Source organism: Lissotriton helveticus, chromosome 9 (assembly GCF_964261635.1).
Source record: "Lissotriton helveticus chromosome 9, aLisHel1.1, whole genome shotgun sequence".
In the NCBI taxonomy this organism is placed as follows: domain Eukaryota; kingdom Metazoa; phylum Chordata; class Amphibia; order Caudata; family Salamandridae; genus Lissotriton; species Lissotriton helveticus.
Genome location: NC_136070.1, coordinates 183,485,353 through 183,506,340, shown reverse-complemented (window position 1 = coordinate 183,506,340; position 20,988 = coordinate 183,485,353). Strand labels below are relative to the sequence as shown.

Genomic DNA, 20,988 nt, shown 5'->3' with positions numbered 1-20,988 from the left:
CGCAGAACCATGGAGAAATTCAGCATCCAGATCCGCAACAGCTCAACCTGGCGATCTGGCTCCTGAAGTCCTAGAGTTAGGATACCTTAACTTACCTCCAGAATGCATGAACATCATCAAGGAGGCAAGGAAGCCAACTACCAGAGCATGCTATGCTGCAAAATGGAAGCGTTTTGTCATTTACTGTACGGCTAATGACATCGCCCCGCTAGATGCATCTATCCCTAACATCATTTGTTACCTGCTACATCTGTACAAGTGCAATCTAGCGTACACTTCCATTCGGATACATCTATCCGCCATCGCAGCATATCTTCAGAATAGGCAGCACCTCTCTGTCTTCAGTGTGCCGGCCATCAAAGCTTTCCTTGAAGGTCTGAAACGAGTCATTCCCCCAAGAACACCGCCAGCTCCGGTGTGGAACCTCAATGTGGTCCTCACCAGACTGATGGGACCACCATTTGAACCACTGCACTCGTGTGAACTCCAGTTCCTAACGTGGAAAGTGGCTTTCCTAATTGCTATTACGTCACTGAGGCGTGTTAGTGAGCTGCAAGCGCTCACAATCCAAGAGCCATTCATTCAGATTCATCCAAATAGGGTAGTACTACGTACTAACCCCAAATTCCTTCCGAAGGTGGTGTCACAGTTTCATCTCAACCAAACTATTGACTTACCGGCATTCTTCCAAAACCCACAAACGGTGGCGGAAAGAATGCTCCATACGTTAGACGTACGGAGGGCGTTGATGTACTACATTGACAGAACACAACACTTTAGGAAAACAAAACAACTTTTCGTTGCCTTCTCACCACAACACAAAGGCAACCCTATTTCCAAAGCAGGAATAGCCAGGTGGATTGTTAAGTGCATCCAAATATGTTATCAAAAGGCCAAGCGCACTTTAACGATACCCCCAAGGGCGCACTCCACACGCAAATTGGGAGCATCCATGGCTTTCCTAGGAAACATTCCTTTAGAGGATATTTGCAGAGCAGCCACGTGGATTACACCACATACCTTTACAAAACACTACTGTGTTGATGTACATTCCAAGCAGCAAGCTGCTGTAGGACAGGCTGTTCTCAAGACACTTTTTCAAGTTTCTGCAGCTGGCACGGGCAACCGCCGCTGATGGAGGGACTGCTATGTATTCTATGCTAAGATATGAATTTAGCAGCCCACATGCCTCGAACTGAATATGCTACTTACCAGTATGCATCTGTTCTTGGCATGTAGGGCTGCTAACATTCATATCGCCCACCCTCCTCCCCGGTGCCTGTCGCAGCTGCAGATATACTATTGTATTCAATCATTAGCATGGACATCCTTTACACTTTTCACTCCATCTTCTGCCACAATGGCGAAAAACAATCTGAGGATGGAGCCGATGCCCATGCGCACTGTAGTCCAGGGGAGGAGCCACCTATCTCAGGATACTTCGAAGACTCTTCCAGGACAACAATGTGCGATCATCCGGACCCAACACTAGGCGGCGATCTAATGCTAAGATATGAATGTTAGCAGCCCTACATGCCAAGAACAGATGCATACTGGTAAGTAGCATATTCATTTTTTTCATAGGATATATTCATCCCTCAATTTTACCATTAATACTCTATCTTCTGCCATACAGGGCCAAATTGTCTGGGGTTAAAGACGGCGTCAAGGGGAGTGGATGGCATTCGTGGGCTGTGATTAGTTTGAGCATAATGAAGATAGCTTAAGTAGTCGGGAATTACCAGTTCATCCCATTTCTCAGTCAATATATCTGATATTGAGAGTGTTTCCTCTGTCAGTTTGCAAATTAAAGTTTCCACTACCTTGTTGTTTGGGGAGGGAAAAGAGGTATAGCATTCTAATGCCTTCCAGCTAAAGCCGGGTCCAGTGGAGAGCAGTTCACACTGAAGAGGTAGGTATAACCAGAAAGCCTATCAGAAAATGCTTTGTGTTCTATTCTGTTCAATGATTGATGAGAGCCGGCAAGGGCTAGCAAGTCATCCACACAAGTGGGTGGTTGAGGTCCCATACCTCGAAGACCAACCCCGACCACGAAAACCTTACAGAAAATGTGTCAAGCCCTTTTCAGTCTGCCAGGTAGTTCTTTTAACGTACTGTGATTATTTTGCACCACAAAGGAATTATTTACGTGAACTTTCTATTTTTAAAATAGAATAGACTTGTGCCATTCACTTACATGCTGTAAATTCAAGAGCATTAGTCACCAGACACTTTCTTCACTAGAAGCAAGGTGGATGGACAAAGCTTCTCCTCAACATTTATTACCTTCCTGGGAAGGTCCTCAATGCCTATTGACCTTATTTTCCGTTCCTGATCCAAGGAGTCGATAATGTCCCTTATAGGAACCTACAATATTTGTTGATAACCATGCATGCCTCGGTCCAGGATCCAGTCTTTTAAAACGGCATGTTCCCGCTCTCGTAGTACTCTGTCTTTGTCTGTTCGACCCCCAGGGGAAGGAGAAAGAGGACTACCAGCAAAATTTCCTCAGCTGATGGGGAGTTGCTCCCTTGTAAGCCATACTTGGGTTTCCAACCAATGTCACTAGACATGGGGACATGAATACAGGGCAAGAATCAGACTGAGTTTTAACACTTTCATGAAACACGTCTGGAAGTAACCAATACAGCTTTAAGAATGGACCATTTTGTTTAATTAGTTTGGGGGGGTTGTTTTTAATTTTGTCCCATGCTCCTACATACACTGTCTCACCAGTGAAGTTCTATTAAAAGTTTACGGCAAAGCAAAATTGTATTTCATGTATAAATATGTAAGCTAGCAGCCTATTAGACAATGGCTGTGTGTTATAATGACGCGCTGGTGCCAACAGATCAGGGGTGTTGACAGTGTCTTTCAGTACTTTGACCAGTGGATTTTAGAAACGCACCTTCAACCTTTCCATGGCACAAATATTTGGCTCACAAAGTAGTAATGTGGAATGCAGATTGTTTTTTCAGTGGCCCACACAATAAGAAATGCAGTGAGAGGAAGTGCCACAACTCTTTTCAAAATGTTAAACTCATCATAAGAGGGTTTTTGATAGCGACTGCTAACCGCAGATTCCTAACTGCAGATTCCTCAACTTGGAATATTTTAATTTTTTGTAATTTTTTTTTACTTTTAAGCATGTTGAGAGGTGGGGGGGCTCCAGGATTGTCCACCTCTTTCCTCTCACTGTCTTTAACAATTTTCCATGCCCCTCTTTTCACTCACATTTCTTTACCTCTTTTTGCTTTTGAGTAAGTCTATATCAGGACAGAGACCCGTGAACTTTGCCCTCTTTCATGCCCCATCCTCCATAAACATACGCCAAACTAGTTCTTCCCTCCTCCTACTCTTGTGGTTTTTTATTTTTGTCCCCTTCCCTACTACTCTCCCACGCTTAATTCTGCATTACTCTGTTTCGGCACGCGTAATAACAGCTCCAGATGGCTAGCTAGCTTTTTGTTATCATTTCAATTATTAGACTTTTGCTCCTCCTTTTCATCTGCTTGCATTGTAATGCATAAGGGACTATTTTATATTTGAAAAGTCCACTCAATCATCATACGATCAATTATTTGTCATGTGTGTATACTATACATACTACTATTATACAGCACCACTACTACCCACACTAGCATTCTTAATACTGCCGCCCACTAGCATCAGCCTCTTACCACCACCACCACTACCGCCGCATCCAGCATTGCCACTGTCATTTCATCACCACCATAATGCTCATTACCACAACCTCCATTAACTGCCAACGTCGTTATTACCATCCGCCACTCCAACACAATCATTACCATCATCCCCATTGTGACCACCACCATTGTGTGTTTGTTATCAGTAATAAAACCAGCACTGGAAAAGCAAATGGAGCTAGTTTATAACTGCAAATGGGAGCCAGAACATATTTCCTTTGCCAGTGCTTGTTACTTTTGTTGTTCCCTTTTCCTCTTTAGGCTTCTTGCGAATTCATTCTTTATGGTCAATTTGACTGTGCCAATCTGTGCACATTTCAGAGTACATCTCTTTGTAAGGGTAGTCCATGCAAGGACTGCAGTCAGTCAGTCTCAACTTTTGTGTGCACAGCTGCACTTATTCACATATCGTTTTTTTAGTTTTTGTGGTGGCCAGATGAGCTAAAGTATGGTAGAAGTACTGCTGGAAGGGTCGCCAATTGTTAGATCAAGAGAGGCTTGTTAGCCTCGAACTGAGGAATCTGTAACCTCACATTACTGGTTTTGTGCAGAATAAGGGCTTAATCCAGTCTCTCTGGATTTCCTGGAGAGTTATCACTAAACACAGGGCGCTTGGTCTGTTTTGTCTGTTCTTATGTCCCATAGCTGTGGCGTGATCGAGGGGATAGTGGTCTGGAGGCACATGTGTATTAACAGGACTATACTTAGCCTTTGAAAATGATTGCAATCTGCCACACATTGTTTTTACATAATTCCTAATTCTCGGGGGTTTTCAGGTGCATTTCCTGTGCCTGCCCCATTTCACTGTCCATGTCCAGTTTCGTGTCCACTTTTTATTTTCTCTCTTTACTCTGTTTACTACGTAATCCTGTATTTGGCAGATGGGGAAATTGATGCATAGATATAACATGTTTTCCCAAGTTATGATAAAGAGGGAACCCAGGATTAGGAGTAGAGGTCGATTGGTTTATAGGTGGCAGTGTAGCCACTGCACCACATTTGACGAAATTCCTGCTGCCCCCTTTTCACGTCTTACCCTTGAATGTAGTTTCACTTTGTTTTTATGATCACGTATGATGCACTTAAGTGTATTGGTGGCACTTCAACCACTGGAGTCTTACTTTCTTGAGCTTGAACGTGTGTAAACCTTTCTGATTGTGTACTGAAAGAATTCTCTTCCTTTTCTTTAACTATTAATGTGATAGCTCCAAATAACTGAATTTTGACTTTAACACTTGAAAATACCTTCGCTCCCATCATGAACGGCTGCACCTTAATGCATGTTGACGGATAAAGCTAAGCAAATGTTTCTATGTGTGAAGGGATCACTGGGGCTCTTCAGCCTTAGTAGTTCTTTCCAAAGCTCTTGCTCGGTGTTCATCGTCCTTCTCTTCTGTTTGTCCAGGTCTGCAAGAACACTAAAGCCAGCGAGGTGATAAAGGATTTGTACCTAGAGAACTCCCAGTTGCTGAAGGTTTTGGATGTCACCGAACAGCGAAGCCAGACATCCGAGAAGAAGAACTATCTACTGGAAGAGAAAATAGCTGGCCTGAACAAGATAGTCCGGGAACTGGCTCCATCCTCTCTCAACGGAATGACTGTCCACCATCACATAAGATCTTAGCCAACAGCTCGTGGCCTGCCCCAACCCCCAACCTCGTGCACTTTATGGCGCTCCAAGCACATCTTTTGTTCTGTTGCTTTACGTTCCATTGCTTTTGTAGTCGTTTGTTGACACAAATTGAAGCTGCCAACTCAACCTGTTTTATTTATGACCTCGCCTTTGTGTAGAGCGAGGCCAAGAGTCTGGATTAACTCCTCCAGCTTCCCCTGAGCCTCAGCTGTTCTCTGTCTGATTTAATTTATTTCCTGTTCGCTGTTGGTTTGTAGTCTTACTCAAAGTCTGCCGGAGGAGGTTACTTTCCAATAGCTGCAGTTGGTCTTCCCATAAATCCCTACCCTATTTTTCTTTCAATAATCTTAACATACTTTGTATTTTGTATGGTCTTGAAAAATGTTAACTTATGGCCGATAATTGTTTGATTTGTATGCGTCACTGTTAATGTTACATTGCCATTAATGTAGATGCAAGTATAGATTTTGAACATAACTAATAGTTCTACCGAGGTGTGAACGCCGGGTGTCCCTCACAAACGGCTGCCTACTTCCGGGGTGAGCCCCCAGTTTGTTGTAGTTACTTAATGTCTGCACTAAGCTCGTTTGCTGCCTGTGGTGAGGGGCTGACCTCCCAGATGTAATGAACGCTGTGAACGTGAATTTGTGAAAGCTGCCCTTTTCCCGTTCATACGTCAGCAACTGAGAAACAGCACAGCTGTTAGTTTGACAGACTCCGCACAACACTGCACTGCCAAGGAATCTGCTGAACAAACTCGTGGGATAACTGGAGCAGGTCGGCCCGGTTGTCCTAGTTGCAGAATTGTAGTAGCCATGACTAGGCTCCTCTCCTAGAGCTCTGAGGTGCCCCGTCACTGAGAAGTGGATGTCCTTCTTTGCTCGCACTTATGTCTGGGCTTGTTGGTGGCGCGTGCATCATATGCTGACCAATCACCATTTACAACAGAGCTCTGGCGTGCTGTGACGGTGAAAAGAGGCTTCATATCTACACTATGAAAGTTCACCTTCTGATGAAAGCCAGCGTCTGAATCTTCAAGTGTTTTTTGAGGCCAACTTGCCTTCACCAAGTCTTTTGTTTTTTAAAGATGATTTCCCCCCACGTTTTTTTCCCAACTGTAGCATTCGTTTCTTTACACGCACAGAATGGTGTTTGTTAATAAAGACCAAGGAAGTGGAGGCACAACCTTTGATAATCGAGACATTAATGTTTCTGTTTTGCACCCACGGTTTCAGGGCTGAACTTACTCCAGATGGCCCCTCAGCGGAGGGTTAAATTGTTCTAACCAAGTACTGCCATATCATATTATGTTGACCAATTATTACATACCGACTCACACACTGTTTACAAGGCCTCTGCCTTCTGTTTGGCAATTCAGAAAGAACAGTCCTATATTGTCCCACTTGAGGTTGCTTTCGGTGGTCTGGTCATGCAACCTTCCCCTAGGACTTGTCTTTGTATTTTCCTAGTGCTCTCAAACCCTTGAAGCATTTTATTCTTGTGAAGGCCCGGGCGAGGCACCAGAAGTGTGCTGCCCCACAAAATGATGTATGTTCCTTGTTTTGTGAAACTGGTAAAATAATGTGCGTTGACTACGGTTTACCTGCCACCGGGACTCACAATGCCCTCATGTAGGTTACATTTATAAAACTGCTATTTCGAGGAAGATAATGTGATGATTATTCAAGTTAGTTATGTTTTTTTTTTAACTAACTTGTAAAAAGTGCTAAAAACATCACTTCCATGTACAGAAAAACTGTCTGAGCCTTCCCGTGACCTCCCCTTCCCCTACTGTTGGTGATGTGCCCCAAGTTCAGCTTCTATTGTTATTTTTACTTGACTCTGCCGCTCTTGCTGGTGAGCTCTGCTTTGTGAAAATTACCTCTACAAATCAACATATAATGTGTACACTTCACCAACAACCAGAACTGGTGGTGCCAAGATGTCTTCAAATGTAAATAGAGACCACCTTTGCCACTCAGATGCCAAGCTTCAGCGATTGCAAATCCCAGATTCAGCCGCATAGCCTTCCTGTTAAAAGCAGTCCTGTTCCAAGATGGATTCCACGGTCAAACTGTATCACACTCGGATGTCCAAGGGGATACAGTGCTGTGTAAAATACTGTGGTTGGTTGATTCATTCTTCAGTCCTATGACGCATTGCATACTTCAAGATCTCAGTGCTGCTAAGTTCCCACTGAACTTTACGGTGACAAATTTACCTCCAAGTAAAATCTGCTGTGCTCTCAGCAGAACAAAATGCAAATGTGGTTTTTCTCAGAGATGACTGACTGAGTCCTTCTTCAAACAAAGCAATCAGACTGCCAAGTCTAATATTTGAGGAGGTAAAGGAATGTATTACAACCAGTTTGCCTCCAGACTTAGTTATGTTGTCTTCTGTCTACAGAAAAAAGAAATCTGCAACATATTTCAGGGTTTATTTGTCCAAGTTCTGCATGTATTGTCAGTTTCTGTAAAAGGCCTTGGACAACTCTCGCATTGTAACCTCTGGTCAGCTGCAGTTTGGCTGGAGCTTTCAGAAAGCAATCTAAAAGGGCCACTGGCTTGAAAGAGAAATGCCCTTTACACATGGTCTATTATAACTGCCAACTACAGAGATGTGTTTTTTCAAAAATACATTTGCATGAATGTAATGATAAAAACATAAGATTCTTTTCGACCAAAGGGCAGAACATGACCATCTAAAGAATGGAAAAATTCAGCTTCTGTACAGTGTGTGCATTCTGCTGTATATTGCTTTTGTTCAATTGTCTAACAACGTAAATGTTGAATTGCATCATGTACAGCTAAATAATGTGAACGTTCGAGTTTTATACCTAAATTGCAGTTGCTACACTGTCCTCATGTGAATATTTAAATATAGCCATCTTTCACTATCCAGTGGAAGGAGCAAAAATAACTGCCAAAAATGATTGCCTTAAATAGGCGTTGAACCTGCTGAATGCAAGCAAATAAAATGACTTTGCACTGATATTTTGCTTTAATTTTTGTATTTAATTGGTAGTTAATGCAGTGCGAGATGGGACCACTTGGGAGAGGCTTGGAAGTCCTTTACACAAAGAGCAGAAATTCAAACTGTATCTTTGCAAGAAAAAGGTCTTTTAAAGTTTGAAGGCTAGAGCAACCTTAAATCTACTGTTCGTGGTGTGTTTGAGTGGCAATTTTTTTTTTGCATCTCCTCATATACAGTCAATATGTAGGGCCACTGTCTGTCTCTTTCTAGAGCAACGTTTCCCAAACTGCGAGTCGTGACCCACTGGTGGGTCGTGCAAGAGCAATAAAGATGCCTTTACATTTTCTATTTATCTTGTCACATATGCTGTGCTTCAAAAACAGAGGCCAAATGTCCATCTAGGTCTTCTGACAAACTGCTGTTTATTCTTTTAACATGGGTATTGGTGTTTACTTTTCTTTCTCTTACTGTAAAAATATTTGTCGTCTCCACATGCATAGGAGCTGACATCACTGGGTTTCCCATCATCCTTCTTACAGGACGTGACATCACTCCTCTCCACGTCCAGGACTTGTTTAATGGCTGCCAAAGTGTTGATGTAAAGCGGATGATGGCGGAAAACATGCCAAAGGCAAGCCCGTTTGCACCAGTCTGTGCCTGAACGCCAGCCTAGCGCCAGATCAGGCCTCCGAATCTGGAACGGTATCATTGACAAGGACTGGAACACCACTCTCAACACCCACTGACCTGAATAACGCTATGGTCACCCTAGAGCCATCACAGATTTCAACAATTCGATCACATCGTGCGCCAACTCCCTGACCCCCCTCTCCAACACTTTAATACAAGATCAAGACCCTGGCCATTAGTGCAAAGCGGAACTCAGACTGATGAAACCCTACTGAGTACAAATGGAAAATGAGCCAGGACAATCCAGACAACCAAAACGCTCCACTGTGGCGGACTGCATAGATTCCAGCAAAAAAGAATCAGAAATCTTCGCCATAGTGAAAGATTTCACTTCACCACTAGTTGCCTCCAACTTGATCACCCACTCGCTGGACCTCTGAAAAAATATCTGTCAATGCTTATAGCAACAGAATTGCCACCATTTACAACAACTTCAGCCCACAACTGGACCTGACAGCCCTCGCCAAATGCCAATGCTAACCACATGGCCCATCGCCGCTCCAGAAAAACACTGCCACCATGAATTGAATCCACGCAGAGGCCCCATCAGACCCCTGTTCCCACCAAGCCTACTTCAGAGGACTGCAACCGATCAGCACCATGCTCACACCCATTCTGAAGGCCTCCACCTATTACTGCAAGCTATAAAAAATAATAGATACAGAAAAGGTAAAATGGCTGGCGGTAAAACATAATTGAAATGTGGATTTGGGTTTAAACAACAATGCAACTGTTCTAAGAACCTTAACAGAAGGCAAGATACAGTGCACTAGACATGCAATGCGAAGTGCAGTAATTCAACGCACTGTGTCAGAACCATCCACACCCCATTACCAGGTCACATAATCCACATAGCCTCCAGAAAATCTTGTGTGTCATGCACAAATATGGGAAGTAAATGAAGCATGCTCCAAATATGTGACCTTTAAATAGCCATGCATGATGATGAAGCGACTTGCAAGGCGGAGTAACTACTCCAAGTGTCCCGGCGTCAAGCACAGGTCAGGATAGAAAGTAAATCTCGTTGTTTCAAACCTGGACACATAGCCACGTTTTCAACCTCTTTTTAAACATTGTCATGTTGCTAACTGCATGAAGCTCGAGGCAGTTTGTTCCAAGCTATGGATCTCAAATAGACAAATTACCTTCCTCCAACTCTCGCACTCCGGATTCTTGGCGTCTCTGCTAAAATTGTATTGGCTGACCTCTTGCTGGAACTTGTAAATTAAATCTAGTTCTGAAGTAGACTGCACCAGTCTGATACAGGGCTCCATGAACTAGCAGCAGGGCCTTAAAAAAGCTCTCTGTTCCAGACAGTAAGCCAGTGAAGGACTCTCAGATGAAAAGACGTGTGTTCTGACTGGCAAATTCAAAAGAATGCAAGCTGCCGCATTTTGGACCACCTGGAGCTTCTCTATCAAATACTCTGGAAGACCAAAGTATAGGGCATTGCCATAGTCCAACCTTGAGGTTATCAACGCCTGTATAAACAAAAATAACAAAAAATTAAGACCGTTTTCACGGATCTCCGTACACCAAAGCATGTTCCCACCACATACTTGATTTGTAGGCTGAAAGACAGTCATCGAATTTGACCCCTAACTTCGTGCCTATGCCTCCCAGCGGGTCTGGAGGGGGGACATTTACGGGCTAGAAGGCCTGCCAGGTTTCTGGAGAAAAATTGCCAAAAAAGAATCCGTTTTTTCAGCGTTTCACTTCAACTGATGTACAGCCATCCAGTGAAAGACTGGTGTGGGGCAGGTTTTAATCAGCCACTCTGGAAACACTTCTCCTTTTCTACTTGAGAACAGCAGCTGGGTATCATCCGCATTAGATATAACTTTTGCTCCCAGGGCTTCTGCTATCTGAGCGAGAGGGAAAGATACAAATTAAATGATATTGGGCTCAGGGGAGATAAAGTGCTCAAAAACAAAGTTAATGGTTTTTAATCCCTATAAATCCACCAAGGGGAAAGTGAGGTTGGGTACCCAACTTTTAGAGCAGGTCAAGGTCTCTGATTACGTGGGTATTAGAATTAGCGATAATATGGTGTAGACTCCCCAAATCAAGAAGAGCGTGCTGACACTTGTCAGCATGTGGACTGTGCAATAGTTAACAGAGTTAAACGTTCAGCCTTCCGGCCAATGTCTCCCACTTTAGAAATACATCGGGCCAAAGGTTTGGGAGCGGCCCTTTACAGTGCCGAGTTATGGGGGCTGGAGCATCTTAATCAGCTAGAGGTTATGGAAAATAAATTTTTAAGATCGATCCTCAATCTTCCAGTGAACACGCCTTTATTACCTCTACGCATTGATCTTGGATCGCTGTCCTCAAGGTGCTCCTGCTTTGGATAAGACTCTGGACTAGTAATACCCACATTCCAGTAAAAGCTGCTGTGGAGGAATTGTTAACTCTTCAAAGACAGTCAGGCGTTTGGTTTGCTTTGAAAAGGTTGTCGTTTTTTTTTAATTGGGGTTGGGGACTATGTGGGAAGATCTGCAGTCAATTACAAAAAACATGGTTCCCTAGCTTAAAAAAAGGTACTGGAATCTTATTGATTATTCTTGCACTGATACTAGGTCACTTGGCACTTTAACCACCAGATTCTTAAATGTAAAAAGTTGTTTTCAGTTTGATTTTGTTGAACCCCCACAGGCACGAGCACCTTACATACAATTTAGGATTGGGGTTTTCCCACTGAATGTCATGAAAAGCAGTTGGGTGAATGCTACTGTAACTCCTATGTGTCCGTCCTGTAGTACTACCCCCAGAAACTATTGTACATGTTGCCTTCTGTCCTGTCTATGCTACCCTGAGAAAAGCATGGATTATCCCAGCTTGTCGGTAACTGTCGTTCTCACGTCCCTCAGATGCTCTACGTGTATTCAGAGGTGGCTTGTCTTTACACTATCTAGGTATCTGCTTTACGTATGGTGGCAGAGGTCTAAATTGGTAAAATAATATAGTGGAGCAGGACTCTGGAACTTATAGCGAAAGTAAGCATTGAGGTTATTCATGGCCTGTTTTGTTAATGCTGATGCATTTTCCAATGTTTACTCTAGGTTTTAAAGTAATTTTAAAATTAATTTATTTTAGTCATGATCCAATAACACCACTTTTGAATGATGCACAGGACTATGAAGATGTGGTCACTTTCAGTTGTTTATGCTCTTATTATCAATGATCTATTGTATGTGTATGATCATGTTATTAATCGGGTAAACTTGAATGACAGCTCATGCGGTTTGAAAGAGAAGAGAGGAATCCAAACCTGTTGACTTCTACCTTCTAGGGAGGATGCAAGCCAGTTCAAGGCTGGATCAACTATGCTAACGGACTGCAGATGCTTCAGGAGTCTAGAGTGGGGGACTGTATCAAAGGCTGCTGATGCGTTTAACATAATCAGCACAGCTTTACCCCAAACATCTAATATTCCTTTAATTTATTCTGAAAACTTCCATCAAAGTTGTCTCCTTGCTAAAGTGTGGTCTAAAGCCGGACTGGCTAAGATGGAGCAGGTTATTGGATTCCAGATATACAGACATATGCTAATGTACATGCATCTCCAGTATTTTGGATAGTGCTGGAAGCAGGGAAATAGGCCTATAATTTGACTGTGCTCCTTGGTGCGAGGATGGCTTCTTAAACATGAGTGGAATTTTTGCTTGGTTCCAAGATCTTGGTACTGGGGATGTTTCTAATGATGTGCACCTTATTTGCCAAGGCGTTAATTACACAGCACCCCAAAAGCTAGTAAATTGGGCAGGCAGGGGTCAGAGTAATAGATTGATAAAAGATTACTCAAGGCTCGCAGAGAACCCTCCAACGAAATTGGATCAAAATGGGACAGCGGCATTGGCATTCCTGAAACCAAGCTGGCTTGTAAGGTGTCCAGTAGTTCTTCATCAGGCCTAGACCTAGAGGAAAGACTGACTTGGATGGTAAGGATCTTAGGCTGGAAATAAGTAGCCAGTTGTTTACACCGGTCAGCATAGGGGAGTTGGGACCTAGCACAGGGAGCCAGGGCCAAAATTCTTTTAACAATAGTAAAACTATCCTTGGCTTTACCTGCTCTTACAAATGTTGCAGAAACATCACCCTCCCACGCACACCCAATACATCCTGTGTAGTAGCCTCCTAAAGTCATATATCGCTCTATATGCTACATTCATCCTGTAGTATGACCACCTCACTCCTTAAGAACACTGTCTGCAGTCCTGAACTTTTCACCTACAAATCATTGCTTTCTGGTGAGCTAGTCTAATTAGTTAAATGAAAGCAAAGTAAAGTTACAACACCTAGAATGCATTAGGTGATCACATCAAAGTCCATGACTGGAAAGAATGTCTTCAATGACCTGGAAGGCAATAGTTCCTTAGCAGCTTCATAAGCACTTTTAAGATCTATATTCTATGCACATAATCCCTTCACATGATAGGTACAGCCTCAAATGTCCTGTACATTCTTGCCACGAATAAGTGTGTACTTAACTGCTGAGTGCACCCACTCCATGTGCACATATAGCCTGAGCCATGGAGTGCATCCTCTCCTTCTATAGTTTTTGCCTTCAATACTCATTGCAGCTTCTCTGTACTAACCTCTAATGCCCAGTGCAGTTTTTCCACAACGACATTTGCCCTTAGATTAATCAAGCATCCATTTTGCGATTCCTTATTAGCGAAAAATAAGGATTCGCAAAATGCTATGCATGAAGAACTCACTTAAAAAATAGCGATTTCTTAAAATTCCTTAATTGCGAGTCGCAATTAAGGAATACCTCCCCATTCATTCCTATGGGCCTAGAAGCAAATTGAGATTGCAATTTCAAGGGTGCCAGGGTGTCAAAAGGACACCCTGTTGCACCCCTGAAATCTGCATATGGGTACATCTTGCACACACACACATGGCCTAAGGGCATGTTTGTGTGTAAAATGGAACTTTGAAAAATGCACTTTAGTGCATTTTTCAAAGTTTTTGCAAATTACCATGAAGTTCAACTTCATGGTAATTTGCTCCCCCTATTAGCGATATCGCTATTTTGTTTTTACTTTAATGCATTGCATTTAAGGAATCTCAATTTGAGATTCCTTAAATGCAATAACGATTTAAGTAATCGCAATTTTGCGATTTCTTAAATTGCGGTTTTTGCATTTGGGATGATGCATCCCAAATGCAAAAATACCGGTCGCACAGGGGCAGATTCTGAGAATCTGCCCCTTTGCGAGCGGTTTTTAGCTTGATGCATCTGGGCCTTGGTCTCTAATGCCCGGAGCAGTCTCACCTTGAGCAAAATCTGGGAAATTTAGTGGTAATTGGGAGGACATCAGCACTTTTCCTGACCAGGTTTTTCTTTTTCTAAATCATTGGGTGTGCTGGTGCGAGTGGCTCAACTAAAGCATGCCAATACTCCAACTCCGAGATTGCACTCATTAGTTATATTAAAGTTCAGGACTGGAACAGTGGTGTGCTGCTATCATGGAATGATATGGCACGCCCTAGACGTTGTTTAATGTAGAGTAATACTAAGTAATCTAGGGCAAAAGATGGGTAGGTGCCCGATTGCCAAAGCTGATAGAATGGAAACTATTAGATTATGGCCACCTATCCTAAAACCATTTTTGGTACAAGGAGGCATACGTAGAAATTAGACACTGTGGCTTTCCGTGTAGCACATATGTTTGTGCTTTCCCCATGGCATCCATTTTCCACCCTAACCTTCACATCACCATTGCAGAGGGAAACATAAATAGGTTCCGCATCATTACCACAAATCCACATGGAAATCCTTGTTCCACTTGGATGGTGGATTTTCAGACAGACAAGGCTCTACAGTCACTCTCCACATCAAACGGGTACTATAGTAGGCGCTGTGCCACCTGTAGCCCAGTATTGGCCTATGCAAAATCATCCCTGTGCAAAATCAACAGACCCCATTCTTTTTTGTGAATAACCGGCTCAGAAAAGGCTGAAAACTATCCTCCGGCCTCTTGGGGGAGTACCAGATATTTTGCACTAATATTGCTGCCCCTAGCCCTACCTCAAACATAGATGAACAGCTGAGGAAGTGATTGACTGCAGCCACTACAACTCGCCTCACCGTTTTTACCCTTGGCTTCAGTGAGATAGAAGTTATTTCATCCCCTTAGAAGATATCAGACCATCTTGGAAATCTGATCATTTCCATTCACAAAAGCTCAAGTTAGTCCATCGTTTAGACACACCATTGTATCTTTTGGTTGCCCGTCCTTCAGTTGCTGTGGACTGGGATAGCTCCAGCTTTGCAGTGAAACGTAGGTGAAGTCAGTTTCACAAAGGCTTGAATTGAAGAGTGAATTACTGTAATGAATTATCATAAATAATTCATGTATTTAGTTAGTAGAAAAAATGAAAAGGCCCATAATGACCCAAGCACATTTTCATATAATAGTATTCCAAAAGCTTTAAACTTGATCATGCCTGCAATCCCCTAATGTCTGGATATAACACACTGTGTTAAATGTTGCACACAATAACCACTCTGACTGGTCAAGGAAAGCGTGATCGTGCATGGGACCTGAGGGCGGCTATGGAGGTGGCGGGCTACTTGGCGAACTGCTAAATGGTAATAGTTTCCAACTGCAAGTGTTTGTGTGGTATCCAGGCAGCCACGGGCAGTTTCCTTTTAAAGGAGCTAAATGGAAAAAACTCAACAGGATCCACTTTTTCGTCACTGCCTTTACGATCACAAGGAACCAGGGGTCACAAGAATAGTGGCAGGTGTAGCAGATGACAAACCAGGGGTCGCACCTGTGACCCCCTAAATGGTGTCCATGCGTGTGATCCGTGTAGCCTTCCCTGTTCCAGCGCCTCTGTGTACACAACCAGCAAGTGTGGGGTGAATATCTCTATATAATTTGTAGAACTCAGCTGTGAGTTCATCTGACCTCAGGGCTCTGACTTTGGCCAGATCATCTTTAGCTGTATTTATTTTCTCTACAGCAGTGATTCTCAAAGGACTGCCGGGGCTGCTTGTGGCCCTCGTGACCTTTACATGCTGCCGGCCTGCCCCCTGGTCAGCTCTTTACTTGACAGAGCACGAACATTCACAATTATGTTAAATAAACAGACAGGAGTTTATATAAAGGTTAACTGAAGTAAAGGAACAGAAGCAAAGATGGTGTCCTGCACTGCTCAACTTTAGGAACGCCATCATCGTTTTGGAAATGGCATTTAAAGACTGGGTTACTAGAATGCTCTTTCCGTACAAATCATCTGGGCATTAGAGTGCACACAGGTACCTCTGTATCTGTTGAATGTGACATTGTTTTTTTTTTGTTGCAATTTGGGGCGTAATGGTTTCCAGTAATCCTTTCTGATACTGAGGACCGCAGAACTAGTACAAGAAAGCTCTCACGTGCTTACAGAGAGGCTCATCAGGATTTTGAGAATCAGTGTTAACTGACCAATAAAAATTAGAATTCCAAGAAATCTCTTTTAACTGGTATGCTCTCAGAAGTCAAACCAACCTGATATACCTCACTTATTTAGTCAGCAGTCACACACCTTTCTCACTTATGTTGTGCTCACATACATTCAGAGTTAAAACTGACCCAGCTAAACCGTAAACAACTGTCCTTTCATTGTTGGAACATACCTCTCAGATGAAGGTGTTGTTTCTGTATGAACCAAGATTTCATTCATGAAAGCAAAAATGGGGAAAGAGAAGAAGGAAGAAGAGCAGTAATTGTAAGGTGTTAGGGGAGAAATCAATGTTGACGAACAATCAAATTATGGTTGACTCAGAAAGATCACTAAACAAGAAAACTTGATTGAATGCAGAACTATCCTTTCCATCTATAGAATGTGTAGATATTAATAACTAAGTCTGAGTTTTATAACTATATGAAAAATAATGAAATTTTTCTTATGACAAACCACCAAAACCTAAAATGCCTGATATCAAGCTGTGTAAAACTGATAAAAACAAGCAGAACGGTAAGGACAGACACAGTTTAATGGCAATTGAGGAACGAGTGAGCAAAAAATAAGCACTGAAGAAATAACATGAATTGGAACTGTTCTCCAATCAAGTAAACGTGATTTGAAGCCTATATCCAGTATTTTCCCAGCTTCCCTATACATGTAGGTGCTACATATATGTACTACTTCTCGACGCAAGTTAGATGAAGCAGGAACACTTGATTTCTATTTTTATAACTTATAGAGCACATGGTGACCCGAAGCTATCCGAGCACTGGGTAAGAGGAAGCATCCTTGCAGAACGGGGGAAACACCATTAAAACTGACTTATTTGAAGAGCCAGGTCTTGTTTGCTTTTCAACAGCATGACTCATTGTCTGTCAATTGGATAGCCAGGGGGAAGAGAGTTCCAAAGTTTTGCTATATTAAAGTTAAAGGAACTGCCACCCCTTCTAGCTCTATTAATAGCTGGGGCTGTAGCCAGATGAAGATACAGCGACCAAAGTGGTTTATTTTGGGTGTAGGGGGTGACAAATTGGTGTAGGATAGATGAGCCATGACCTTGTAGAGAAAAATGCACAATACCTAGTGATTTAAGTCCCACGCTATGGAAAGTAAGTGGAGGTCTCAGTCACTGTCTGATTGTGATATAGAAGTCCCAGCAGGATGCGTGCAGCCGCGTTTTGCAATATCCTGAAAACTCCTTTAGGGGACCGCAGATACAAGGAGTTGCCATAGTCCAAACGCGGGAGAATCAGGGCTTGGACTACCAAGGCTCTTTCCAACTTACTTAACCTGTCCCAGGCCCATACCACAGACCGAGAAAATCCAAACGTTTTGTTATAGCCCGAATACACTTCGCAGGGTAAATGGGATATCCTCAACAGAGGGAACCTTCTGAAGCTCTGCGAAAATATTCCGGGTTTGGAAAACATCAAAACAACAGATATTGAGACTGTGGCTTTCTCCGGTCCAGGGCCGAGCGAACTAAACGAAACAACGGAGATAACTTTCTCTAACTTGATCATGGTGGACGTTTTGAGAGGATACAAAACGCAACTGGACAACTGGGGCATAAAAGTCAAGCCCCCACCTGTTACTAAATATCCAGAGATTCTGAAAACTAAAATGCCATGCTCTCAACAGGTAGAACAAAATCTGAACGGACAGAAATGGATGAACAGCAAAAACCCAACTTTACTGGCTAACGGATAGATTTTGCATAGCTCTATAGGCGGGACACAAGCAATACAGCGGAGCAACTATTCAATTCAAATTACCAAACATGTAGATGGAGGCAATCGCTCCTGTTCAACTAAGGGGAACAGTACCAAAGATTGGTCCTGGCTCCCACTGGCTTTAAACTCTAGCTCCTAATATTAGACCCTTATTGGGCAATCAACCGATACCATCAAAGACCACCTATGCCCTAAACATCAGCCACGTTCAGCACAGTAGCCCCACTGAGAACAATCAAACGATCAACATAATGACCTGGAACATTGCATGGATACATAAGGTTTTGCAAAGTCCAGGGGCAATTACATATCTTGCAGGAGCAGACATAATCTGCGCCAAGGAAACATGGGCTATTTCTTCAACACCAATAGGAAACTATGCTGAATATTTCAAACCCGCCATAAAAGCCAACATTTTCGGGAGACCGTCCGGATGCATTTCAATATACGTCAAGCATGCACTGAAAGTACACTTTTCAGTACTAAAGAACTCATCAGACATGTTTTTGGCTGGCACTTTAAAAAGGCTTGAACGCGACAGATGGTCCAATATCAATACTCTTAATCAAAGTCTATTTTAACCGCCATGGGCCGGGTCAGAAAGATAAACTTAATCGGCTATTAAACTCTGCTATTATAGTATGCCGGCATGAATTCCATCATTCTTGGTGATTTTAACATGCATGACATAGGGCTAAATGCACATGAAAATCACCCCAATGGGAGCACCGGAAGATTCAACGCCATAATGCGGGCATACAACCTGGTAACGACACACTCTTCAACTACAAAAGTCAACTCAACAGCATTGATAGCACCCACTTATAACAACCAGACTACAATAGATTATGTTCTACTGAGTGACAGTCTACAAAAACATATGTTAAATTATGCAGTCCAATCCCGGAACGAAAGTGACCATGCCGCTCTAACCTTACAGTTGTCCCTTACTGCGAAAATACGCTACACTCTTCGCTGTATTGGAGCTTCAAAGGGGGAAGAATTATATAGACTCATTAGAAGAATCAAATGGGGGCCGCTACTGAGTCATATGTTTGTCTCATGGAAACTAACATGGAAAGGCTGGCAGACAGGCCTTTATGATAAGGGCCGTATAGGGGAATGGGGCTCACTCGCCTACGATTTAGCATCTCAGCTTCGGGGGGAGCAACACTCATAGAACCTATGTTAACTCCGCATATAAATTGGGACATCAAACAGCAATTAAGAAATGCTCCAGACAACTGGATTCCAAATGAAGGGCCAATCGAGCAACTAGATCCGAGTCTGCAAAAAAAGGAACTCAAACTAGTGGCCAAGAGCCACTCAATGCTGGTCTGGCAGGTAAAACGTGAACTCACAGAGGCAAAATGGCTGAAGATATTCAAACTGCTTGCACCCAGAAAATTCCAAAAAGTCTGGCAATATTTAAACCAGGTAATCCATGGGACCTCTAACAGAGAGAACCCACTTGATGCAAGCACTTGGACAGCCCATGTAAAAACCCTCTACACCGATGACTCGAAGACAAAACTAACAGAAAGAGCAACTCCTCTTGGGGAACCAAGCAAAGTGACAACTGAACCTATCCATCTTCTGGCTGTTCATACCCCCTCAGAAAAACAGGCAATACAAATTATTTTGAAAAAAATACGCCATAATGGAGCTCCTGGACCTAGTGGCCTGCCCGGCTCCTTCTTCAGGGAGGACATCAACTTCTGGGCTGAGAATTTGGCACAGCTGTATGCCGAGTGTAGGCTTTTGGAGGATGTCCCAGATTCCTGGAGGTCATCACTACTACATCCAATTTACAAAAAAGGGCCAAGCACGGACCCTAGGAGCTACCGTATGATCGCCTTATTGGACATTGAGGGCAAGGCTTATGCAAGCACTCTTTTGACAGAACTAGCAGACTGGGTCAGCAAGGAAGATCTGCTCCCTTTCTACCGGACCAGGTTCCACCTTAGATAACATCATTGCCCTATCATATTTAGTACACCAAAGGATGGCTCACGGCAATCAGCCGCTTTTTGCTTGTTTCATCGACTACACAGCAGCATTCATTGGGGTAGATCGCAACATCCTATGGAAGAAATTGGCCTGTTGGAACATCTGCCCGAAACTGTTACAAGCCATCAGATTGCTGTATACGCAAACTTGGATAAGAGTTAAACTCTTGTGTGAATCTGCTGCAGCAAAAATCATCACAGATCACGGGTGAAAGCAGGACTGTTTCCTTGCCCCGTTGCTCTTTAATTTATACACAGCAGATTTGGGTAACGCTCTGCATGGAGCCACTTTGGCGACTCCTAGGATTGGGAGAATCAAGATCCAGCTGATACAATATGCAGACAACCTGGTCCTTTTGGACCACACCAAAGTCGGCCTTCAAAAAGCTTTAACAGCACTCTCAGAGTATAACGCTAAAAACAAGCTGGTTGCAAACCCACCGAAATCGAAGATAGTGATCTCTGGACGCTATCTGAAAAAGAAATTGATGAAATGGAGTTTGGGCCCACTAATATTGAACAGTACACAATCGTACAACTCAATATAATTTTTTTTTATTATCATCGTAATCTTTCTTTCATACTTTCTTTGCAATTTTACAATTTTTGTTCTGAGGTGAGGGGAGTACCACGGAGCAGATTTATTTTTAGGTTGCTGGGCCATAATCTTCTTAGGAATAGTTTGATCTAGGGAATTAGTCATTCTGAAATAGTATTATTGGTGATTTGAGGATCTGAAGTGAGGCAGGGTGAGGTAGAATTTAGAATATGTCTCCAGC

The 20,988-nt window shown here is 42.9% G+C and overlaps 1 protein-coding gene across 4 annotated transcripts in view; it reads left to right on the top strand.

Annotated features, from left to right (window-relative positions):
- Positions 1-8,331, top strand: part of NIN (ninein) — a 298,787-nt gene extending 290,456 nt beyond the window's left edge. For all 4 annotated transcript variants that reach the window (XM_078659731.1, XM_078659730.1, XM_078659727.1 and 1 more), the window contains one exon: positions 5,113-8,331. In XM_078659731.1, the coding sequence (XP_078515857.1) occupies positions 5,113-5,331 (219 nt within the window). In that variant the 3' untranslated portion in view covers positions 5,332-8,331. The remainder of the gene's footprint in view (positions 1-5,112) is intronic.
- The last annotated feature ends 12,657 nt before the right edge of the window (positions 8,332-20,988 follow it).